The 26292-nt window shown below is 44.4% G+C and overlaps 1 protein-coding gene across 3 annotated transcripts in view; it reads right to left on the bottom strand.

Moving 5' to 3' along the window:
* ITGB4 (integrin subunit beta 4) overlaps positions 1-26292 on the bottom strand; it is an 81835-nt gene that overhangs the window by 14692 nt on the left and 40851 nt on the right. For all 3 annotated transcript variants that reach the window (XM_063120304.1, XM_063120305.1, XM_063120306.1), the window contains exons 14-32: positions 25499-25602; positions 24919-25017; positions 23573-23705; positions 22286-22408; positions 21192-21298; positions 19674-19707; positions 18264-18449; positions 18038-18141; positions 17131-17189; positions 15657-15680; positions 14343-14491; positions 13722-13901; positions 11390-11538; positions 10362-10566; positions 9250-9401; positions 7945-8125; positions 6558-6695; positions 3895-4077; positions 3186-3317 (exon numbers count right to left, since the gene is read on the bottom strand). In XM_063120304.1, the coding sequence (XP_062976374.1) occupies positions 3186-3317; positions 3895-4077; positions 6558-6695; positions 7945-8125; positions 9250-9401; positions 10362-10566; positions 11390-11538; positions 13722-13901; positions 14343-14491; positions 15657-15680; positions 17131-17189; positions 18038-18141; positions 18264-18449; positions 19674-19707; positions 21192-21298; positions 22286-22408; positions 23573-23705; positions 24919-25017; positions 25499-25602 (2442 nt within the window). The remainder of the gene's footprint in view (positions 1-3185; positions 3318-3894; positions 4078-6557; positions 6696-7944; positions 8126-9249; positions 9402-10361; positions 10567-11389; positions 11539-13721; positions 13902-14342; positions 14492-15656; positions 15681-17130; positions 17190-18037; positions 18142-18263; positions 18450-19673; positions 19708-21191; positions 21299-22285; positions 22409-23572; positions 23706-24918; positions 25018-25498; positions 25603-26292) is intronic.

The following is a 26292-nucleotide window of genomic DNA, read 5'->3' as shown; positions in this document are numbered from 1 at the left end:
CGTGAACATGGCCAGCCACTCATGTACCGCACCAAATGAACCAGTGCTCAACTTATGTGGGGACGGTTGGGGGGCCCTTAATGAAATGCACAAGCCCATTCTCTGTCTCCCACCAAGTTTAGACAAATTATAACACCACCCTCACCACACACAGCATTCTCAAAACAATAGCTTAAGGTGCTCCCACAACTGGCCCCTGTAATTCAAACACTGAATTGAAGAAAGCAAAGCAAACATCACATTTCAGTGACAGCGTCATGGAACCTGGAGTCCTTCAACAGGTGGTTGGTCCTCTTTCAATCCCAGAATCCTTAAGCATGACTTGTAATTGGGAACAAGAATTCGCTTCTCAAACTGTCCTACCGGCACTAAGTACATCTTTAAACCTTAGCTACTATCATGCGTTGATTGATTTATTTGCCCCAGAGCAAAAGGACGACAATATCCTCCGGATGTTTACTCAGCTGTAAGACCCACTGAGTTCAGAAAGACTTGCTCTGAAGTTAAGCATGCATAGGGTTTCAGCATGGGAATAGCGAGTGGGAGTACTTTCCAATTTCTCTGTGCTCTGGACCTTAATAACTACTTTATGTTAATAGCGTAAACAAAATGGCCACAATTGAAGATTAACTGAACTTTCAGTTACATCTTGATCCTATGCATATTTCCTTCAAAATAAGTCCTGCTGTGTTCAATTGGGGCTTACTCCAAAATAAGCATGCATATGGGACTGTGGCCGCAGAATAAATATTTTAAATGCAAAGCAGAACAGAAGCATTGATCTATAAAAGAAAGGGCCAAAACATCACAGTGCTAATTGAAGAACTGGTTTTAAGCTGGTCTTTGGGTAGCACAGAAGCCACCCAGAGCAAACCCCTAGTCCTGACTCCTGGCAGCAATAAACATGAGAACTGAAATTCTATACCAGCTATTGGGCGGTATATAAATGTAACAAATGAATAAATGAATGAATGAATGAATGAATGAATTTCTTGCGGGTGTTCAGATAGGGTAGTTCCATTCAAACTAAAGACAATGCAGGATAGCTACTAATATCTGGAGCAGCTGGAGTAGCTATCTCGGACAGACATATGTGCAAAACGTGGATGAACTGATAGTAGTCAACTATCCTATGGAAGATTGCATTCAGTATTCAGAAACGAATGTTGAAAAGGGTAAGAAGGAAAAGCTAACCGTGAAAGCTTTTTATGAAAAGAATAAAAAGGTAATGCCTGGAAGAACTCTTACAGAATAGTGCACAGACCACAAACAAATACATTGGGATTCCTTGAAAGAGGGTTAGATAGGCAGGAAGAAAACTAATTGACTTATTCTTTGAAAAATACAATGCCAAGAACAAAACAGCTAATAAGCGCAGGGTTTTACTAAGTGACACCCTTGTCTTTGGAAACGGAGCCACTTCAGTTCATAGAAGCACATATTTCACCATGTGCCCTTGACCCATGCCAACACTGAAGAATAAACATTTTCTTAAGATAATGTTTAGAGTCATTTTAACAGTTGAGATATTTTAGAGGGTCATTTTGGCAAACAGGGAAATGAATGATGTGATGTGATGTTACCATAACCTGCTTCCTTATTGCAGTCTTTGCCCTGTAACTTGACTCATAGTAGCCTCTGTACACTATGAAGTTCACAAATGCACATAATATAGGTCTGCTCAGAACTTCCATAATATGCATTCACTTTGTTGTTCCCAAAACACTACTTCGCTGCTAGGAGTAGATGTGGACATCTTACAAATTAAGACTCATTTCCCGACCCCCCAAAAAACTCTTCTTCACTGGTGACTACATAGGTAATGGTAAGTAGTTCTCAGCTTATGAAACATTTCACCAAGGTAATTGAGGTAACACAACAAAATCAAACATGAAGGTCCAAGTAATGAAAGTACAGTGGGAGACAGCGGGATGCTTTGCTCAGTTTAAAGAGGAAACAGAAGCTGTGATCCAGAGAAAATCTACACGTAGTACTGAAGGCGCTTGCGTGCGCCTCCAGTGCGCCGTCAAAACGATGGTATAGACGGCGAAAGAAGAGACGGAAGAAGAGGAGGCTGGGGAATCCGGCCGCGTCCTTGCCGCCGCCTCCCTGCCGGCCTCCTGCTGCCGGGCTAAGAGCCACCCTGGTCGGAGAGCTCGGCGGAAGCGGAAGCTGAGCTCTCCGACCCGGGTGGCTCTTACCCCGGCAGCAGGTGGCCGGTGTGGAGGCGGCGGCGGCAAGGACGCGGCCGGTTCCCCAGCCGCCTCCTCCTCCGTCTCTTCCTCCGTCTCTTCTTTCGCCGTCTACACCATCATTTTGACAGCGTACTGGAGGCGCACACAAGCACCTTCAGTACTACGTGTAGATTCCCTCCCAGAGACCAACCTGCACTCAAATTTGCACCCAGACTTCTTGCATGTGTTTCCCCCACTGCAGTGAAATGAATGGGGAAGCCATTCCAATGGGGTTGGGTTGGCAGTGGGGGTAGTCCCATGACTGCAATAGAAGCCCTGTGCTCAAGTCCAAATGGTAGGACTGGCGTGACTGCTACTTACTGAAATGTTTGCCGCATTCTATGAGGCAACTGAAGCACCACTATGCAAAGGGGTTGATCTACCAGAGGTTCACAAACAATCAAACAGGAACTCTCCACTGTTGAAATTCTATTCATAGGACACATTGAAATATGAAACCTTGGTGTAACATGGCTAGCAGATATCCCCTGACAGCCATCAAATTCAATCTCCCAGAGCATAAGTCATGATTTCTTTGCCTTGAAATAAACCGGAGGGGGGGGGGATTATTTGTCTTCTTGCTAGAAAATACTTCAAATAGGTTTTTTTGTTTTTTGTTTTGTTTTACCTTCTCTTCTCTCAGTCCTTAAGGAAGACCAAGAACATCTCAAAAAAATAAAAATCTACACCTTCTTGTGTCATAGCATTATGATCCCACCACGGTAACTCTATATCCCTCTTCAGCATTTATTCCTCATAGGACACACAATGACATTTGTTGCGGTATTTTGGATAATGTGGCAGAAAAAGCAGGAAGTAACACTATGATAGTAGTATATGGAAGGCGTAATGTGCCCCAACAGTTATCAGTGCACTTCAATACCATTATAAAGCAGTACTGTGTAGATCTAGTCCAAAGGTGTTTGCAAACTGCAACAATGTACACTGTACCAGAATCATCCGAGACGCTGGGGTGTTTGCTACCAGCTGGAGAACGCAGTACTTCCGTGCTGTACATTAGGTAGCTGTCATAATCCTCTCTTCCTTCAGCATCAATGATTGGCACATCAGGGATGATGGGAACTACAAGAAAGAAGAAACCATTAGTAGGTGCATCAGTACAGCATTTCCGTACATTCAAATGCAGCGAGCCCCAACGGCATGTTATTTTTAATTTGATGCCAGTACATGTTTTGATCCAGTGCCTGTGGCATGATATTCTATCCTGAAGGATGGAGAATAGTTTCACCGTGGCGGAGGTGAAGGTGGATAGCCAGCCATACTTAAAAATAATAATCAAATAGAATGAGTACACTAGCACTGGAACTGCACACTGGGATAGGGCACAGCTGCTAGAACACACTCTTTAAAAAATAAATAAAAAGAAGAATGTTCACAAACAGCTTGATGCTTGTTGCTAGAGACGTCACAGTCACAGTCACGATTGCTTGTGACACTCATGCAACCATATTCCACAACCCATCTTTCTGAGGTACATGATATAGCACACCTTGTGCAATAATCCCACAACAGAGTGCAAAGGTAAGGGAAGACATCTTGAGTGTGATGAATAAAGGAACATCATTCCAAGTTAAAACCAAAAATTTCGCACAATAGAAGCTTGACTATATGCATATGGGCTGCTAGGATGACAACTCACTGGACATAGGGCGTTTGGGTTGTGTGGCCAAGTTGATAGTAGCTTCTCTTTCAGGTCCCCATCCAGCTCCATTCTTGGCTTTTACTGTGTAGCGATAGGGCTGCGATTCCCGCAAGTTTTCGATCAGAACCATCCGCTTCTTGGCGCCTTCCACCATGACTTTCTTTACCGGCCCAATGGGTCCTGCAAACAAATATGGATGTAATATTTCCCCCCTTTGCTATGTTTGCCTCTTTCTAAGTTAATCAGCTTCTGACTCCGTCTTAAACTAAAGAGCCTTCTATAGGATAACCCCAAAGTACTTTCCCGAAGCTGACCTCGTTAATACAGAATCTGAGGTGATACTCCAAATTAAGGGAGATATTAATGCCACAGTGTGCAGATGGCTTGAATTATTCAAGTATTCAAGCTTCTCTTCTATTTCCTCACCATCCTATTGTATAACTATGTAGAATAATAAGATTCAGTTGCCCCAATCCAGCAACACACAAATGTGCATTATAGGACCGTTGTGCGAGTGGAACCATTGGTCATTGTGTACAATCTCCTTCTTGCTAAACAGCAGCAGATTGGTTGCTCTGCCTCCTGAGCATGGAACTGTCCACAGAATCCCAATTCTTTGTGCATAAGAATGGATCTGATGGTCCATTTTCACACTAACAAAGAAATGGAAGTAATGCCAATGCAGCATGAACAGCCGGTTTGTTCTCTTAAGACTTTAGTGTTTCTGCATCTTAATGAAGGGGCAACTTATATTCATGTCAAGGAATTATACATAGTAATAGCTAAGTACTGTGCCCAATTTCCATCTAAACTGAGTCCAAAATCTTTGCAAAGCAATGATCCTAAAAGTGATTTTATTGCACCTATTATTTGTTTTTATTATTATAACAGTGTTCCTTATATACTGAGCTGAGTTTATTTATTTTTTTGCTTGTTTAGATTTCTAACCTGTCCCATCCAACACTTTGGGTTGGATCCAGAGAAGAGGAAATAGAACCCAACTCATGCAGTAAGGCATTCCTGGTACCCCAACTCCTACTTCCACCTCACACACCCTATACGGCCACCTGCATGCACACGCGCGCACACACACACACACACACACACACACACACACACACACACAGAGCCAAGCCATTCCTGGGGTTAGATGGACCCTCTGGGATAGCATTGGGGTGAGGCATGGTGTGTGTTGGGAGGGGAGGTGCTGTAGCAGAATAGAGAGATCAGAAGAATTATGTGGAGCTGCCTTGAGCCAGCAGAAGTCTCCTTCTGTTTGCACAAAACCCCTTTGGATCCAAGCCTTTAAAAACAACCATTACGATGCTGCAATACCTGACTGTACACTTTCAAGGTACATTTTCCTCTTTCAGACAGTTCCTTTTGAAATGTTCAAATGCCCAGGAGTTATTCAGGGTCCTTTTATTAACTAGGGCAATTTTTTTGTCTCACTACAATGAATGGTCTTGAGATATTCCCATTTATTTGATTGGCGATTTCACAAGAGAGGCAAGCTGTTTATAGTCTTAAGAAATCAGGAAAAACTAATTTGAATTTTTTTTTTGCAGAATTCCAGGGGAAAAGGTCATTTTTCAAAAGAAAATAAATTGTACCTATCTTCATTGCATAATATTGCTTATCGATTATAAATTAGCCTTGTCACATTTGCAGGATTAGCCTAACTCTTTCTGTGGCTTTCCCCTGTCAGTCTAGCAGTGAATCTGCTTTCCTTCCTGTGTCAGATGGGCAGGCACTGCTAAAGTCAGCATGGTGTAATCACTGGATCATCAGACTACACCCAGGGAGACCAGAGTTCAAATCTCCTACTTAGCTATGAAACTCATTGGACTGATGAAGGACCAACCTCACAAAGTTGTTGCGAAGGTAAAATAGGGTGGTTAAAATAGGGTGGGTAGAAGGGTTCTTGGAGGAAAGGTAGAAAATATAATAAATAAATAAAAATAGTAGTTGTGACAGGAGGTTTTTTTTTAGTTTCTGCAGCTGAAACTCTCCCCACGGCCTGAGTTCGATCCCAGCGGAAGCTGGTTTCAGGCAGCCGGCTCGGGTCGACTCAGCCTTCCATCCTCCTGAGGTCGGTAAAATGAGTACCTAGTTAGCTGGGGGAAAGGTAATAACGGCTGGGGAAGGCAATGGCAAACCACCCCGCTAGAAGGCCTGCCAAGAAAACGTCAGTGAAAGCTGGCATCCCTGCAAGAGTCAGTAATGACTCAGTGCTTGCACGAGAGGTTCCTTTCCCTTTCCCTGGTAATATCTCATGACATCAAGCACTTTGTGAAACATCCAGATACTATTAAGGCCTCAAAAAGAAAACGCAGCCTTCAATAAAGAACCCCACCCAGAGAGGCAAAGCTAAGCCTCACAAGCTGACTACAACTAGTCAATGAAATGGATATTAAAGCCTAGTATCCACGCTGCTATTTTCCCCTTTTTGCCTCCTATCACTACCATTTTGGGATTGTTTGACATTCATGGATCCAGCCCTATAAGATTCAGCAATGACAGACCCCGTTGATGTTCTCTAAATGCACTCTACTGAATAAATGCAAAAAAATAAAAGGATGTTTATTGGTTCAGCCAGGACTCGTCACTTTCAAGGTGATGGTAGCATGACAAGGAGAGCAAATGGAATCCAAACTTACTGTTTCCCTCATTGACAAGCCCATAGCCAACTTCATAGGCTGTGATCATCCCATTAGTCTCGGCAGGCTCAGCCCAGCTCAGCTGTGTGACAGTGGAGGAGACTACGTTGAAAGCCAAACGGCCAGGCTCACTAGGAACTACAAAGGTTGAAAGCAAAACTGATTTAGACATCAAATGCAAGAGTATTCACTCAGTATTTTAACACTTAATTTTAACTTAAATTTAAATTTTACTGTTTTAACTCTGTATTTTAATCTTATATCAATTTTGCTGTGTGGTTTTATCCTGGTTGCGCTTTTTATACTGTATTTCGTAATTGTGTTTTTAACCTGTTGGGTGTTTTATTGTGGTTTTAATTTTTGTGAACCGCCCAGAGAGCTTCGGTTATTGGGCGGTATAAAAATGTAATAAATAAATAAATAAATAAATAAATAAATAAAAGAGAGTTCTCAGATACACCAAGTGCAGTGAATAGAATGTGAACAGAAGCCCTACTGGATGAGGTTGGTACCATCTCAACATGAACTCAGTATAGTTATTTTAAATCAGATCCCATTGAACCAGCTGTTCTAAAAAATAATCTAATGCTTTTGGACATTTTCAGCGTCCCAGATGCTAACTAAGTTACATTCTATCTGTGAGATAGTGTTTTTGGGAGAGAACAAAAACTTCTCATCCAAAAATGTTAAGATGTGGTGGAGGCTGTTGGCCCCGATTGCATTAGGGCTGTCAATCTGTTCCGGGTTCAGTCAGGACCAGTCATAATGCTAAAGGAATTATCCAAGATGTTGAACCAATTTTGGAGATAGGGTTCAGCACTTTAGATAGCTCTTTCTGGCAGATTCTCACTCAAACCCAGAATGGCTTCACAGCCCCACCAAAATCGGAGCCACTAGACCCCACTGTTAAGATGGATGGAAAATGGGTCTGACACAGTCTGGCCTTCTTTCCTCCTCCTCCTCCTCCTCCTCCTCCTCCTCCTCCTCCACCTCCTTCACCTCCTCCTCACATCTATTCTAATTCTCTAATGGGCCAAAGAGAACAGATGTTTTTTCAACCCCATGAATCAAATTTACGCACCCTACAACCCCACTCACCTCCTTGGCTCCATTCCGAACTTTGTGGCCCCCCCATTCCTCCAGCCTGATGCTGTGTCAAGTTGTTAAAAAATAATCAACAGGTTCAATAAGGTGGATTTAAGGTGCAATCCTATGTATGCTTAGGCAGAAAGAAGTCCTACGACTCACTGCATGCCCATAGCTAGCAGGCATAGGACTGCGCCCTTCATGAAACAGATGGCCACGTTAACGCTTGACTGGGAACCTGCGGAATTGAGGGTTGCTGTTCAGGTCACCTCCTTGGTTACCATTCAATCTGCCAGCTTACCTTCCTCAAGTGTGCGACACTGAACCACTTCAGAGTATAGCCCTTCGCCCATAGCATTGTAGGCACAGGACTGCATCTCATAGTCACAGTAGGGGTACAGGTTGGTCAACTCCGCTGACGGCACTTTGGAATCGAGCAGGTGAGCCTCTGATTCAGGGTCCCCTTGGATCCAGTACTTCACCTGCAAACCAAAGAGAAGCCCCTTTTGGTTTCAAAGGTCTTGCTTAAGCCACCGATAAGTACGAACCACCGCTCAATTAGAAATGCCTCCTAGTGAAGGGAAGTTCCCATAAGTCATAAAACATGGCATATCCATAGAACATACAGTAATTCATTTATTTCCCTCCATTTTCAGAAGACCCACATGCTCATAAAAGCTCTGAAAATACACCAGAGTATTATGCCAGAGTTTTACAAGCCATTCCTTTTGTCTGCTGTATGGAAATGGACTGAATATAGCCTCCTGTTCTTTTAATACGACTTTTGTAAAACAACAACAACAACAACAACCAGTTATCACAAACCAAGACTCACAGGATTTAAAATAATAATAATAATAATAATAATAATAATAATAATAATAATAGGCATCACTGTCTTCTTCAAGTCTGTTTTCTCCCTCTCTGTAAAGTGCGAAGCCACTGAATAGATTCAGGACACCATCTTGTGTGACCCATGTAAGAGAGGAGGGTGTAGGGTGGCTGTCCTGGGAGCCAGCACAGTCCTCTCCCTTCATGTTCCCTTAACACTGGGTGCCTCTGCTCTCCAACTGTGTGACACTGTGGCCAGAGAACTCTCCCTATGATGAGATTTTCACACTTCCACAGCTTATTTTAAAGCATTCAGCAACCTGCCTCACCCTCAAGGCCCAATATGCAGCTCTCCTTCGGCTTCTTCCAAAAGCAGCCTGCATGGAGGCAGTATGGGAGAAAAGAGGGTGTCAGAATACTTCAAGATAAGGTGAGAACCTTGCCTTAGAGCAGGGGTCTGCAACTTGTGGCCCTCCAAATGTTTTGGCCTACAACACCCATCATCCCTCATCATTGGCTATGCTGACTAGGGCTGATGGGAGTTGTGGGCCAAAACATCTGAAAAGACCAAAGCTGCCCACTTCTGCCTTACCAGTGGTGATATAGAATGAGCAACAACCAGAGCTGATCTGGCATGATGCAGGAGGGGAGGTGACCTTGACCAGTCTCCAGTGGAGGCACTCTGGACCCTGACTTCAGTGCATGGATCAAACAAGATTGTACCTCCTTCTGTAATTAACAGCTTTGTTGGTTCCTACTGCATTGTTATCCATACCTTATATCCTGCAGGTTTGCCAGGAGGTGGCAACCAGTTGAAGCGGATCTTCCGAGAGCTTAATGCCTGTGCGTTTGGATTAAGGGGAGCTCCAAGTATGGTTCTGGGAGCCTGACCTAAGCCTGTTGCTGATTGTGTACCATCCACAGCTTCTGTAGGGAGAAAAGGAAACAAAGCGGCATCTCTAGGTCAGTAAGCACCTCCGCAGAGAGGTCATAAAAACATAAGAGCCCTGCTGGATCAGACCAAGGGTCCACCTAGTCCAGCACTCTCTTCACACAGTGGCCAGCCAGCTTTCAACCAGGGAACCACAAGCAGGACATGGTGCAACGGCACCCTCCAACCCATGTTCCCCAGCAACTAGTGTATATAGGCTTACTGCCACTGATACTAGAGGTAGCACTTAGCCATCAGGACTAGCAGCCATTGATAGCCTTCTCCTCCAGGAATTTATCCAACCCCCTTTTAAAGCCATGCAGGCAGAGTGGGAAAGGCACTCAATGGCATTACTCAAGGGTGTGGGTTTAAATGCCACAGGTGTGACTCTCCCAACTCTGCCTCCAGTTTACCCATCTAATAGGTGCTTTTATTTGAGAAGAACATTGGATAAAAAAAGACATACATGGAATTAAATACTGGCCAGCACAATCAGTCTCTTGGTTAAGATCGGCCAATGAAACTAAAGACATCTATAAATGTGTCCTTTTAATACAGCTTCTGATGCATCCCTTGTACTTTAAGAGTTGCTTTTTAATTTATTTATTTTAAAATAATCACGGCTATGGTTTTTAAAAATGACAAAGGGTCTGGGGACTGGTATGCCTGTTGAAACTCAAGGACATTATGAGAATTAGAGACGGCAGACAGGGAAACAAAAGCAACAAAAACCTGAATACAATGTACCCCTTAGTGGAATGAACTGCTGCGCTAGTAGGGGCTCCGCTGCCTTTTCCCATTGCACCCTTAGTGGTTGCGCAAACACTTAGCGGACCACTTTTCACAAAGCTCAAGATCTGCACGGTGTTGCGCAAGAGTCCAAACGACACTGCAAAACAGGCAGATACACAGAGAGCGAGATGGATGCTTTGCCATCAGGGATTGCTGGAGCTCACCTGGATCAGCAATCGTCACCATGGTTTGGGAGTATTTGCCGACCTTCGCCCCGAACTTGGGGTTGATGAGATCCACTGCAAACTGCTTCAGCTGCTGGTTGTGAAGGAGGGCATCTATCTCCGTCAGCTCCAGCAGTTTCACCTGCACCTCCTTCTGCTTCTCCCCAGGAAGGAAGGTCAAATCACCCTCCGTGGGAATGTAATCCTTGGGAAGGGGGAGAAAGAGAACATGCTGAACAACGCACTGATTCAACCCAAATATCTTTTGGCCTCTTACCAACTACTTAAAAAACAAAATTAAACATGCATTTCACAGCCTTCTGGTGCAGAAGGGCAGCTTACACCTTTAAAAATTACAATCTGATCAGAAAAACATTTGCACATGTCAACCACGAGGGCCTGCTGGTTTTCTTTAATGCCACACGATAGTGTGTTTGACGTTAGCTGCTCTGGGCAATAACACCCAGATCTATTATTTGAACTAGTGATTGGAAGAATTTTCATTACAACAGTAAGGGCTTTTTTAGATGAGGCTGTTATTGTGCACTCATCATTCCCTACTCACAGTTGTTTACGGCTGACCCTCCAGTTTCACTTCTGTGTCTAATGAGCGCTTTTGGCGAATCTTTTCAGAGCAGGGAAAATGCAGCATTTAATTGTGAATGCGAAAGAAATAACTTTTTTCACTTGTGTATTTACACTATTCCGCTATACCACAGTGTCACCTAGCGGTTATGCAATAGGAAAGCAGGAAACACTCCTCGTGTTGTGCTCATATCATAATTCTTTAACTAAACCGAAAGTAGATGAAGCAGATTAATAGTTGATTAACAGCCTCATGTAGGAAAGCTCTTTGTGTTTCTAGATACAACATCAGACCTGTTCAAGTAGCATGTGCTTACGTTCTCCTTTCATGCATGGGATCATACTGTGGTTACTTAAGAGGCCAAGACCTCTGTATCTTCGTGATTAGAAATAAATATATTATTAGAGCTCTGCCTTGCTTTTGGCAGCTTCATAGTTCTTACTTTGCCTCCCTGGGCAGTGACGTCTCGGGTCCTGTATGTTATCTGGGACTTTCCATTATCCAGTATCTCACGAGCAACAGGGATCTTAGCCAGCTGGTCAAAGCGGCTGAACGAATACACTGGCTGCAGGAACCTAATGATGCTGTTGGCTAACAGGATACACAGACAGAGATATGGTAAGAATAACAACAATAAGAATAATACTTTATTAAATATAGAATTTAAGCACTGTCCAAAAGGTCACATGAGAAAGCACAAAAGATTCATTTATTGCCACCATTTGTACTCTCATAGAGAAAAATGTGAACTTTACTATTGCTCTAACTAGTTCCCTAACATTTCACTGCGAACTATTTCTGGGATAGAAAGTGCTAGAACTCATCTCATACTAGTATCACCGAGATTAAGAGATAGTAAGGAAGGTAACGTACATCCCAAGAACAATCCTATAGTCTTTGGATGAGTGTGCCAGGGGACCATAGAATGATTCAGATCATAACCCCTGAGGTCGAAGACAGTGCTTAGACCTCGGAAGGGGGAATTGGAGATCCACCCCCCTCGGAGTCAGCACGGAAGGAACCACACCAGCTGCTTCTCTGAGGTCGGAAAGCTGACATTGAAGAGGGGGAAAGGGGGATGTTCTGATGGGTGGGGAGGAGACCAGAAAGGCCAGGATGCAATTTATCCTGAGTTTCCTCCAGTCTCCTTTCCCTCCCCTTCAAACTGCCCTTGCTATCTGGGCTGGGGTGGGGTGAATAAAAATAAAAAGATGGGGAGACAAATATCACCTCTGCTGCTCCTCTTGCCCTGCTGGCTTCAGCCCAGCAGGACAAAGGAATCTCAGAAGCCTCTGAGTTTGGGGGACTTCCAAGTGGAGAGGGCACAGCCCATAGGATTGCACTCTAAGTGTTTTTTGCAATGCCAGCAAACCATCCACCATAGAATCATAGAATAGTAGAATTGGAAGGGGCCTACAAGGCGATTGAGTTCAACTCCTTGCCCAATGCAGAAATCTACCTTAAAGCATCCCTGACAGATGGCTGTCTAGCTGCCTTTTGAAGGCCTCTAGTGTTGGAGAGCCCACAATCTCTCTAGGTAATTGGTTCCACTGCTCTAACAATCAGGAGGCTTTTCCTGATGTCCAGGCGGAATCTCACTTCCTGTAAGTTGAGCCCATTTTTCTATGTCCTGCACTCTGAGATGATTGAGAAAAGATCCTGGCCCTCCTTTGTATGACAACCTTTCAAATATTTGAAGAGTGTTATCATGTCTCCTCTCAGACTTCTCTTCTCCAGGCTAAACATGCCCAGTTCTTTTAGTCTCTCATTTTTATACCACCCAATAGCCGAAGCTCTCTGGGTGGTTCACAAAAATTAAAACCATTAAAAACATAATAAAACATTCCAAATACAAACTCCTTGCTGTCTTTCTCAATGCTCGTTACATTGGTGCAATCTGGCTCCCACCAGATACTGGACTGGACCAGATAGTTTAGTCTCATGGTGGCTCCAAACACCCCTGGGGCAATCAGGTTCTAGTGCAGCACATGACTCTCTTCTAGAGCAGGGGTGCAGAACCTCTTTCAGCCCGAGGGCCAAATGTCACTTTGGAGAAGCTCTTGGGGCCACACCCCAATGGTGGGCATGACCAAAAACAAAAGAGGCGGGGCCAAAATTACACAAAGAACACTCAACCGGTGACATATTGTAGCATAAAGCTCTTATTGTAGCTTAAAGCTCTTACTTTGTGAACCGCCCAGAGAGCTTCGGCTATTGGGCGGTATAAAAATGTAATAAATAAATAAATAAATAAATAAATTACTGCCGGTAACTATCCCTCTGGAGAGACATTTCAACCTGTTAGAATGCGGAAAATTCTGCACAAAAGCCAGGAAACTGGTGATCAGGGGAAGGGGCCATCTAGCGAAACTCTTGAGGGCTAGATTGGGCGCCAAGGCAGACTGGATTGGGACCCCAGGCCTGAGGCTCTGCACCCCTGTTCTAGAGTAACCCATGGCATTCTTGACAAGTACAAATGGGACAGGCCAAAAACTCATTAAAAAGTCACCATGTTCACTTGCAGCATGTAGAAACTGGTGCTCTCTCTCTCACTCACGCACACACACAAACATACACACACATTCTCTCTCTCTCTCTAGATATATATCACTTGACAGAAATCCATTTAGGGGTCCAAGGATTCTTCAGACTGCCTATCACCAAAGCAGAAACCTTCACGGAGAAAGCTGTCTGAGTGGACTGTGTTGTCACCTGATCAACTGGCAACAGGAGGAAGGGAGTGGGTGTCACTCATTCACCACCCACACATTTACCTTGCTCTTTTATTATGGTGATGTTGACCAGCCTGCGTTTGAGCACCGCAGTTCCCACAGGAACATCCATGGCCTCCACCTGCAGCTGCTTTTCATCGTCATCCTCTTCCCTGATGAAGAGGGGAACCCGGACATCCACCAGCTCCACTCCTTCTTGAAACTCTACCATGCCTTGGGCATCTGGGATTGGGATGGAGGTGGGCAAAGGAAGCAAAAAGGCAACCATTTAGAGGGAGAGGCAGCTCTTTTTAAAATACATTGCTTGGCTTTCATTAGAGGCCTAGTCCTCAGGGAGGTAGTAAACCTGTGTCTGTCTAGGCTGTATCACTTCAAACTGGAGGTGGAGTCCCCCATGATAGAGAGTTCCTCAATTTAAAAAACAATAAACCATGTGTGCATTAAAAAAAAAAAACCCACCTAGATATGAATGAAGAAGGAAAGGTAAAATCCTTCTCTCTCTAATGTGTTCATTTTCTATGTGGAGTGATAGTTTCATATGGAAAAGCATTCTGTCATGAGACCCCTCCTGTGTGTCCCCCCCCCCAGCTGCTCTTTGAAGTGGTGCAACCCAAACACAGGTTTACCCCTTCAGTGAGAAGTAACCCAAACCGTAGCACCTACCTTGGTCAGAGATTACAGTGTAGTAGCCAGGCGACACTTTCAGATCACTGAAAGCCTCTTGGGACACATGCTTCTCTGTGACTTTCACAATCTCATTCTTAGCTGAGCGGAGAGCAGGGAACACTGTGTCCACAATGGTGTGGTTCGGTCTGGAGGAAGGAAGAAAAAAAGGTTAGCTTTCTCCGCCTAGGCCCTCCGAACACATTCTTTTTTTTTGCTTTGGCCTTGCCCACCACTGGTGCGCAATCCCCAAAAGCTTAGCCACAAGGGGACGTGGCCCTTGGCCTGAAAATAGTCCCTCAGCCCCTGGACCAGACTGTTAGAAAGATAAATCCACTGCTCATATATGCACACACATGATTTTCAACCTCTGGCCCATAAAGTAGGGCTGGTCCATGGGGCGCTTCCAGCCTTCTGTAGCAAAGGGCCAACTCAGGATCGCCAAAGTAGTGTTTGCAACATATCAGTGCAATGATTACCACACTGAAGGGGCAACACAGATCTGCCACAACTATTGGCCAATTGCAGTTCCCAGGCACATATTTACTACACACTGGCAGTCACATGTCTCCCCTTTCCAACATTACAGTGTTCATCAAAGGGAAACACAGTAGATAAACTGCAAAGACATGGGGGAGGGAATCTCTGAGCAACAATTTCCACTCACAACAACAGAAATAGTCTCAAGTACTGCTCTCAGTACTGCTTGGAAAGGACTAAGATCAACATATTTTCCCCTTGCATATAGTAATGACAAGTTAATTGGCAAACAAAGAGATTCTCTTTGGAGCATATGTTATACTGCAAAGCGCAGGGGAGCCAATGGTAATGTTCTAAGACAACATCACATTTTCTGAATGGTAGGTGAAAACCCTCACACACTAAGAGCATCATCAGACAGGGGGGAAATCACCTTTCCCTACCTTCGCTTACCCCCCTCCCCCAGCTTATGTCCCACAATACTTCTTCTTTCTTCATATAGGGGAAGAAAGAGGAAGTAAACAATGACCATGTGGCTCCTTCAGTGGGCATTTTTATCGCACTGCTTCTCTTGCACACAGCAGGAAATGGCGGCACCTTTTGCTACAGACGAAAAAAACAGATTTTCTGGGTCATTTTTTGCGACAGAAAAACGAGCAGAAGGGGCAGGAGATGCACGGGAGGCGGACACAGTAATCAAAAGGACCCACAAAAGACCGTGAGTGGCCAGCAATGAGCATGTGATAAAACGCTTGTCTGATGACACTCTAACAATGAAAAGCAGCCATATGTCAACAACTGGATGCAAGGCCAGAAATGAATGCTTTTGCTTACCTTTCCCCAGCATTTGGCTGTAACCTAGGGAGAAAACAGATGAAATACATAACTTTAATCATGATCTGAGGATCACTGAGGATCACCTGTTCCCACTGCCCCCACACACTGAGATTCGATGAGCAAGCGTTTCCTGTGGTGGCCCCCAAATTATGGAATGCCCTCCCTAGAAAGGTCTTTTTGGCACCAGGAAAAGACCTTTTTATTCTCCTAGGCTTTTAAAAGGTATTCTTAACTGCTGGTTGCTTTTTAAAAATATTTTTAATGCTGCATTTTAAAATAAACGTCTCTGTGTTTTTAGCTGCTCAGTTATTTGTCTCTTTTAAATAGTGAATTTTTGTTGCTGCTTTTAAGACAATACTTTTAAATGTGCTTCATGACTGGTTTTATCATGGGTTTTATTATTTTTGCTATTGTTATGTATTTTGCCCTGAGAGCTTCGGCCTTAGGGCGACTCATAAATTGTATAAATAAAGAAAAGAAAAGAAAAAAATGCTGGGTTTGCCTGTCAAAGACGCACCGTACAATCCTTCCTGCAAACTTGGAAAGCTGGCTAGATGAGTGTACTAATTCTACTACCTTAAATACCTTATATTATTTTTTTAGCTGACGTTCTTTGCCAGCAGTAAGAAGAGGTGACTTTTTAAGGCAAAGATGCTCTCTAGATTGCATCACACCAGTCCCCGACACATTGACTGGGTTCACATGAAAAGCCACCATGGGGGAATTTCCCTGTGGGGTTTCTTGTTGCTGCCGCAGCTGCCATTTTGAATATTCGAGCCACACTGGAGGCACACTATGGTTTGTTGTTACTTGTGAACCCGGTGAGGGTGGGTTGCTGGGGTGCCTGACAAACCGCTCAGAACCCACTGGCTGCTTTAGGAATGCTGGTGGTTTGTCAAGAACCCCAACAGCCCACCCTTGCCAGGTTTGCATGTAACAATAAGGTACAACATTCACCTGCTGCAGCTCAAAATGGTGGCCATGGCAACAACGAGAAGCCCTTGGGAAAATTTCCCCATGGCGTCTTGTCATTGATTGGATTGGGACAATTGCATAGAGAGAAGAATCAATTGTGGCTTCTTCCCCAACTCCCACCTGCACAACTGTCATTTTCATAATTCTTTGAAATGCAGCACAAGTTTGCGTGTCATCTGAACCTGGTGTGCAGCATGGTGGGAGTGGCTTCATACCCACCCTACAACCCTGACTTCAAGTCGTGGGTTGTAGTGTGAATTTGAAGCCACCCTTGCTGCAGTGCAACCTGTGCTGCACCATGGGAAATTATGCAAATGGTGGTTATGCATGCCGGGCAGGGACGATACCTAAACGATAATCCAAACACTCTCCATCACGCGCAAACTCACTCATTCACTCATGTTCACCCATTTTCTTCTTCTGCAAAACACCCATTGAATGAGATTTCACAACTGCTCTCTGCCTGCCTGCCAGTTTTCCTCCACATGTCACTCACCTGAATTTTGTCTGCTGGAATTTGTGGGCACCTGGGACAGTTCTGTAAATCTCATTCAGCTGTGAAAAGCAAGAAAAAGTTCAGAATTCCTAAAGGACGTCCCCCAACATGCATGAAACTGACTTATAAGGAGCCTCCACTCAGTGTTCAGCCCAAAATTCATATTAAGGGCTTTAGGTCTCCAATTTGCTCCTTCACTGGATTTCATTATGTTCAGCAGATATGCCATTTATTTATTTATTTATTTATTTATTACATTTCATTACTACCCTATCATTTATTTTATTTATTTTATTTTAAAACATTTTTATAGCGCCACCTCACCATTTCTGGCAACCTGGCGCTTTACAATAACACATAGAACAATTTCCATTAAAACCCCTCAACCCACATTAAAATTTAAACCACCCCTCATCCAAACTCTTGTGAAAGTAAAAACACCTTATAACTGAAGCTCTCTGGGAGGCTCACAAAATAAAACCTAAAAACTGTGCAGTATAAAAACCTAATGAAACATGCGGAGAAGGATCCAACAGCGCATTAGCAGAAACCAATGATTCCACAACTTCAGCAGCACTTGCTAGTGCAACGAATTTCCTGGGAAATGCATCACGCACTATTGACCTTGTGGAAGTGTTGGTTTCCGCTAGCGTAATGTCAAAAGTGAAAGCAGGAGTGGAAGTGCACCATTGGATCTTTCCTAATGTAAAACCCTGAAAGAGTTTAAAACACCAACAGAATCAAACCGAAGTAAAAGCCAGCAACAGTGCAAGATCTAAAAAACATTAACATGTTTCAAAGCTGAACCGAAACCCTAGAAAAAGAAGCTTGTATTGGTGTCAGTGTGTTTTCCCTCTACCCTTCAAGAGCAACTCCCCCAACTGCCAGAATTCGTCCAGCTCCTTACATTTTCCTCCACGTCCTTTTGCAGTTGCTCATGCTCACGGTTCTCTGGTTTTGCCAGGTTCTGAGTGAAGAGTCGGGTCAATCTAAGTGACAATCCATATGGAACTGGAAACAAAGAAACAAATTCATCAGACTTCTCCATTGACTGTCAGGAAGAAACACTGCTGCTGAATGGTGCTGGAAACAATACACTCCAGCTGGCCCCCTCTTGTAAAACTGGCACTCACTCAAGTCATTGGGATTGTGAGTGAAGGAAGAGACGTCTTGCTTGTGCACGTTGTTTTTGATCTTCCAGTGGACGACGTCTCTGCCTTTCAAGTTGCCGCTGCGCACCATGGGAGTGTCCAGGTGGTCCGAGGTCATGAGACTTTGCCTGAGCAGATAGTGGTCCTCCTTAAAACCAACAGTGCGACCTTCAGAGAAGGAAGTGGAGTTAGAATGTACACCCTGGAGGCCTTGTTCCACCTTTAAATCTTTCCTATACCATAAACAGAGTAAGTGAGAAAGGACAAACTCATTGCTAAAACACTTCCTGGTATTTTTCCCAGGTAGCAGCTATTTCTAGTCATTAAATGGAACTCTGATCACTGTCCAACAGCCCCTACTATTGTATACATTTTCTATTTTCTTGGCCTCCTTTGACTTATGGGCTTTTAAGTCTGCAGGATACTCACTTAACCTTCCTTATTTTCATGCCTTATGTCTGCTTCATCTGTTATTTTTTTTAGTATGCACCCATACTGTATACACCTGAAGGTTAATATTTGGTATTCTAAAACACATTTGTTAAAAACACGAATGCAATCTAGGGTACATGCCACAGAGAGTCCCTGAATAGCTGTGGTTCCCTGCATCGTATACTCATTTGGGATATTTTCCTGACAGAATGTGAGAAGAGGCACTTAGTGCTTGGCTTTCAGGGAATTGATGGAGAACAAGACCCAGCAGAGGACTGTGCCTCTTAAGCAATTCCTATCATGCAGTGTGACCGACAGGTAAGAAAAATCTACAATCTACCTTTCTAAGAGATGTGCTTGGAAAGAGCCCCCGCTCAAATATATGCTTACAGGCCAGGTAAAGTTGTACTTGAATAACTCAAAATGAAGTTACTACCACTTATAGATTCCCATGTGAAAGAGATTCCATGGGTACTCAGTTTCTCCAATGTCCCAGTGAGCTATTATCAGGGTCCAGCAGGAATACTCCTGGCTCCACATTCTGCTTTATAGGATAGGCTTAAAAATTCTGCTTCAGGCCTGACATTCTACTATTCAGAGACTAGGGGGGTGTCTTCATGGTGCCGGGTTGGCACTGTGTCCCTTGGAAACTCCACGGCTTCCCTCCCCTGGGGTGGTGTCAGGTAATCCTGATACTGAGAAGGGAGCGCAGGGTTTCTGGGTGGCCATCTGGGGACCGGAGCCACCCCTGCCCTCTTCCTGGTAGAAGGCAACAAATCGTAGGTTACCTGCCACGAGGCACTGCCTGGCCATGCCTCCACTGTGCCTCCGGAGCGAGGCATTGGGTCTGCCTTGACGCCATCTTACACGTCCTTGCCTCGCTCCAGAGGAAAAAGCACACTACTCTAATGCAACTGTCACCCATCCCAAAAGATCACATATCACTTCAAGAGATTATACCTCGTGCACAACAGGGCAGCAGAGCCAGGCAAGCCTACAGGACAAAAAGAAAAGAAAAAGGTTATGAGAAAATTCCTTTTGGCAGGTGCAAAAGGAACTATGGAACTATGGCAAAAGGTTTTGGCAAAACGTATATGTATGATGGAATCATCTAGGTTTATTTAATTACTGGTAGTATAAATTCATCCTCTAATCCCAAGTAACAAATGTTCAATTCCGCCCCCCCCCCCCCAACCCAAATATTGTTAAAGGACTAAACACATGTTCAACAACAGAACACCACAGTAGAAGCCCAATTTTTATTTTTATTGGCATTTAGTTCCTGAGCAGATGAACAGGTATTTGTCCTGTCTTGGCTACTTGAGTACCACAGGGAAAAATGATTTGGGGAATACATGGTAGTCCTATGGGGCAGACAGAATATAGCATCATCAGCAGAGACCAGCAGATGGACATCTGTGATGGATCTGGTGAAAGGCAGATGGAGAAATGGTCGGCATGACCATTCCCAGACAGATAATTTGCTCCAATAACCTTCAGAGCAGGCCATGCTATCTCAACCAAGTCCCACCCACCTTGGACTTATTTAAGAGGCTGCGCTCTGGCCTGGAACACAGCACTCTAAGTGCTACAATAAGTGAACACGGGGTCCTGGGCAGTTGTGATGTGGTCTACTACACCCTTTGTCTGATAGAGGAACATCCCCCATACTTTGCCGCTTTCTTTGCCGTATCAGCTGGAGACAATGGTGGTGAGATGTGGCCATTGAGAGTGCTTGCCCAAGAGCCCTCAAAAACTTGGAGCCGGCACTGGACAAAGACATGATAATATTGATTCCATTCATGTGGCAAGATTCCATGTGAATCTCTAGTGAGAGCCAACTTTTTAAAAAAAACTTCAGTTGGTGGGGAAAATAATTAAGTGCAGGAAGAGAAGGGAAACCCCGTGAGGGAGTGAAAAAACAAACCGAAGTCAGGGGCAGAACCAAGGATAATCTTTGCAAAATATTATTCGCATGAAAAAGGTTTAATGAAGTTGCCTATGCGTTTCGGACAAAAAATGTCCTTCCTCAGGGCTTATTCAACAAGGTTTATACAGTCGTTTGCCAATGATTTCATTGAGCAAACGACTGTAAAAACCTTGTTGAATAAGCCCTGGGGAAAATAGTTAGGCAAGTTCCTTGGCTAGATCCAATACATGCCATCAACAACAAGCCCCATCACATCTAGTCAAATACGTGGCTCCTGTCACTTCTGTCACCGCTCCCATGTCACTTCCTGAAAACAGGAAGTAATTAGCCCCATTCAGTCCAGTAGGAGAGAGCAGCAACTGGACTTAATGAGGGTTTTTTGCGGCCTAATAATGGCCAGAAGGGGCGGAAGATGCGTGAGAGGCAGACAACGTCATGTGAGTAATTTGCGAGTGCCCAGTAACGAGCGTACAGTAAAATGCTCGTCGGATGGAGCTTAACGACTCTCCCTAGTAGACGTTACTGCAGGATGGAAACATAGATCTTACCTTGCAACAAGCACAGAACTTCCAGCACAGCAGCAGCAACAACCCCAGGAGAAGCATCAATAAAATCAGTAAGGGGATAAGCCAAAGGAAGCTTCCTGGTGGGCACTCTATAATGACAACAAATGCAATACCTCGATGGTTAAGTAGGGGGAACAGGAAATGGAAACTACATGAAAGGCAAGACTGAGGAGGTGGACTGCAGCTCAAGGGTAGAGCACCTGCTTTGCATGCAAAAGGTCCCAGGTCCAATCCCCAGCATCTCCAGTTAGGGTTAGAAAGGATACCTGCCTGGAAACCCTGGAGAGCCACTGCCAGACAATACTGAGCTATTTATTTATTTATTTATTGCATTTCTATATTGCCCAATAGCCGGAGCTCTCTGGGCTAGATGGACCGAGGGTCAGACTCAATATAAAGCAACTTCTTGAGAGGCATAACCAGCTCAATTCACACCAGCACAACAGAGGCCAAATCTACACGTAGTACTGAAGGCGCTTGCGTGCACCTCCAGTGCGCCGTCAAAACGATGGTGTAGCCTGCGAAAGAAGAGACGGAGGAAGAGACGGAGCAGGAGGCGGCTGGGGAACCGGCCACGTCCTTGCCGCTGCTGCCGCCGCCGCCTCCCCGCCGGCCTCCTGCTGCCGGGCTAAGAGCCACCCAGGTCGGAGAGCTTGGCTTCCGCTTCCGCCGAGCTCTCCGACCTGGGTGGCTCTTAGCCCGGCAGCAGGAGGCTGGCGGGGAGGCGGCGGCGGCAAGGACGCGGCCGGTTCCCCAGCCGCCTCCTCCTCTGTCTCTTCTTTCGCAGGCTACACCATCGTTTTCACGTCGCACTGGGGCCGCATGGAAGTGGCCTCAGTACGACGTGTGGAATCCCCCAGAGTCCCTGGTCTAGTCCAGTTCACAGTTCTAAAAACCTAAACAATGGAGTTGCTCACGCATCCATTGTTAAGGTATACCTCAGTGGATCCTAGACTGTGCAAATCTATGACTAGAATTTGGGTGTGTGTGAGAGAGGAGCTGGTTCCACTGCACCTACTAGTGCTGTTCTGCTGCAGCCTTGCTGTTCTTACCCTCCCTAGGAAATCACTGCTTACCTTTCTTCCTTTGTACAACAATGGTGCCATTATGCTGTTTGTTGGGATCCTCTTCCCTAGTGTAGCGGTAAACACAGTCATCTTCCTCATCTTGGAAGGAACAAATCGTATTTATGTCTTCCTCTGTAGAGACAAAGAAATGATATGATGTTACCAGTGCATCCTGGCCTGGAACATTCGGGGATCAAGGCACTATTGTCACCAACACAGAAAAGAAGAAACACTGTTCTGAAGTACTTGCAGAGCATGTCAGCCAACCATAGGGTGTCATTATTAATCTCTTCCACCAGGCATAGGTAATGAGAGTTGGTAATGGGTTTATTCATTCATTCATTCATTCATTCATTGATTCAAAGTATTTATAAGCTGCAAAAGACAAATTAGGCACATCAGATAGATGTACAGGTGCTAAGAAACCCCCCGCTGTGCATCATATAAGCCATTGACATTCTTAAGGAAAGGCTGCAATAAGCTTAGCATAAACCAACTGGAAGGACTAACTTGTCTCATTGATTTCAATGGGTCTACTCTAAGTTTGGATCTGACCCTGTATATATTGTACATTTGTAGGTAGTGATGCCACTGTCTTCACCATGTTTAGCTGTGAGAGCAAGATGGGGGACAACCCCGAACAGTCGTTCAGAACAAACCCAAATACTAGACTTGCACTGTGTGAAATGGCACATTATGCATTGCAGGGGGCTTTAGGGCTCCTTGAAACAAGTGATTTATTGCATGCTCGTGATTGGCCACTCACGGAAGTTTGCGGGTCTTTTAAACAACATCGTCAATGACCAGGACATCTCCCGGAGCATCTGTTGGAAATTCCATCATGTAAAGAACCACTTTTAAAGTGGTAACATCTGAAAAAAGAGGAATCTTCCACCATTAGATGGAGCCATTTCAATGGAATCGATTGAAACTGAACGGAGAGGAAGTACTTAATACAAACCACGTGATTGCCCCTCTCCATCCATGTAATTAAGCCCATAGCAATTACGCCAAAAAGCAGAAAGCACAAACGCCCTGAATAAGCAATGCAATTTCCCCTCAATGTAAAGACACCCTTAGTATTCATGCAGAAATTACAAAAACAGGGAATATTCCTAGTAAATAGGGACAAGTTAGTGATTAATCCAGCCCTATGTGTATGCTGCTTACATTATCCACTGCCTACGTTGAACTAAATTTGTTTTTACCAATGCAATGTATGAGAGGACTCTTCTCTGTGTCAAGTCTTTGGCCTGCATTTGAACAACAAGGAGGACAGGTGGGAAGCCACAGTACCTTGATTCAGTTCATCTACCAGTCGGATCCTAAAAGGGCAGTCTGAGCATTTCTTCCCCTTCTTCTCACCAGACCCCCAAGCCTGGCACTGAACACAGCTTCGGAAATCTTCCCCACACACATGTCGAACACCCTGTTCACCAGAGAGAGAGAGAGAGAGAGAGAGAGAGAGAGAGAGGACATCAGTTTGTTATAAAGCATCAAAGGAAGAGCAAAAGATGGACACATGAAGAAGACTTGGCTTTTTGGACAATGTTGGAGAGATATAAGTGCTTTTACCAGAGCAGAGAACAGATGGGAAGGAGAGTAGGGACAGTTTACCATGAGGAATCAGAATGGGCAATAAGGTACCAAAGGCATATGGCACACAGGGCTGGATTAATCACTGTGCTGCGTGAGTTGCAGAGCACAGTGTTGTGAAAGAAGTCCTGACTGTGGCAAATCACCAAGGACTTTTCCAGTGCAGAAAGTCCATGTGCCCACCTGGCTGCTTGGTTCAGCTTCATTTAAAATCTGCTGTTATGTTTAGTATAAATATGTTTAATAGGTTAAATTTGAATATATAATATTAAGGCAATTTTATGTTTATGAATTAAGTGATTTTATTTGTTTTTTGTGTTTGTTGTATATTGTTTAATAATAATAATAAAATAAAATAAAATAAAATAAAATCTGCTGCCATTGAGGTCTCCTTTCTGATCATAAGACAGAGCAGGGTGAGGGTATTTCTGGCTGCAGGAAGAGTCAAGATTGACAGGGGAAGGTTGAAGCAAGGGAGTGTGCGCATGCGTGGCTGCACTTGGAGTGACCTGCATCAGCTTCCCCAACATGGTGCCCTCCAGAAGTTTTGGACTTCAACTCCCACAGCCAGTATGGCCAATGGTTCTGAAACGTTGGGAGCTGTAGTACAAAACATCTGAAGGGTACCAAGCTGGGAAGTGTGCATTAAATACTACCTGCGTCACTGATCCACTAGAGGCATAATGAAGAGCCAATGTGGTTTTAAAGTGTTAAGACGTAAGAGCATAATCAGTGGAATGTAGCTTATGAATTGGGTCAAGGTTCTTGCAGTGAGATATAGGAACCTAGGAAGCAGCCTTGCACTGAGTCAGCTCCTTGTTCCATCAAGCCCAGTATTGTCGGCACTGAGCGAAGGCAGCTCTCTGGGGTTTGGGGCAGGATTCTTCCCTAGACCTACTTGGAGATGCCGGGAACTGAACCTGGGACCTTCGGCATGCAAGATATGTGCTCGACCCCTGAGCTTCAGCCCCCTCCCCTACACACTAACAACACAGATCACTAAACACAAGACCACAAATGGCTACTGGCTTGGTCTAACAGCTTACCAAGGCTTCGCTGATTTCACAGGTGGGTCCAGTGTAGAGGGTGGAGTTTCCACAGTTGCACTTGCCACATTCACATGTCCCGCGTCCATTACAAAGCATCTGCAAGAAATAGGGGTCACTACTGAACTTCCTTCTCATTGTATATATTTGCACGTATCTGGAGATAACAAACACCTTACATGAATTCACATGTGTATTTCTTACCCTAGCCAAGGGGAACGTTGTGGCCCTCTAGAGTTTTTTTTGGGGGGGGCTACAACTCCCATCTGTCCGAGCCCGCATAGCCAATGATGAAGGATCATGGGAGTTGTAGGCCAAAACATCTGGAGAGCCACAAGTTGCCCAGTCCTAATCTACAAGGCCTCAGACATGTCTTTGCCAGACTGGCAATGTGAGAGCCCTTAACTGGTGATGCCAGGGGTTGAATTTGCAGCCTTCCAAATGCAAAGCATGGGACTCCTGATGCTACCCAGGTGCCATTTTAAACCAGATCTCTCTCTGATCTTTAGCTTTTTTAATACAAAGTGTTCTCCATACTAACCTGTAGCTACAGCTCTCTAAGGAGCGGGAAATTACTTACCCCATTACTGGTAACACAGGTTACATTGCTTGTGGGGCACGTACACCCAGGATCTTTCCAACCTTCTTCACATACACACTCGCCCCTGTAGCAGCGGCCCCGGTCTGCACAGAGGAAGGAAACAATAATGGGGTTTCTTAGAGCTACAGCCTATGCTGGAATGGCTAACATAGCCTAAGCTTCATGTGATCTTTGACAAAATGCCACAATCCCCTTGGTTCATATATATTTGCGGATGTTTGAGGTGTGTGTTGTATCTTATACATTTTGTGATTAAAAAAAGGAATAATAAGATGAAAATAATACAATGACTTACAATAAATGTAACACTATCTCATATGGGAGCTAGAGCTCAATGGGGAACAATCCTTCATACACTGAATTGTTATGTACTATGAAATTACGTCCTACAAGTTATGGAGGACACTTGGACATTTATAGAGGTAACACAGTTTTCGGTCAATTATTAAGAGAGTACTGTTACAAAATAGCTACTCAGTGGTTTTTAACATCATGGAAGATGTATATGAAGTTTATAAACAAGTTTGAACTCCCATTAGCCCTAGTGAGCACAGCCAATGGTCAGAGCCAATGGAAAATGTTGGCCAAAACATCTGAAGAGCCACAAGTTGCCCACCCCTACTATACAGACTTACTTGGGAGTAGGCCCCAGCAAATTCAGTGGGGATTTACTCCTGAGTAAATTGTAGATCTGGCTTCCCCAAACTGGTACCTTCAAGATGTTTTGACTACAACTCCCATCATCCCTGACCATTGGGCATGCTGACCTGGGC

The sequence above is a fragment of the Elgaria multicarinata genome, chromosome 3, assembly GCF_023053635.1.
Source record: "Elgaria multicarinata webbii isolate HBS135686 ecotype San Diego chromosome 3, rElgMul1.1.pri, whole genome shotgun sequence".
Classification (NCBI taxonomy): domain Eukaryota; kingdom Metazoa; phylum Chordata; class Lepidosauria; order Squamata; family Anguidae; genus Elgaria; species Elgaria multicarinata.
The sequence above is the reverse complement of the archived record's forward strand: the minus strand, read 5'-3'. Positions and strand labels throughout refer to the sequence as shown.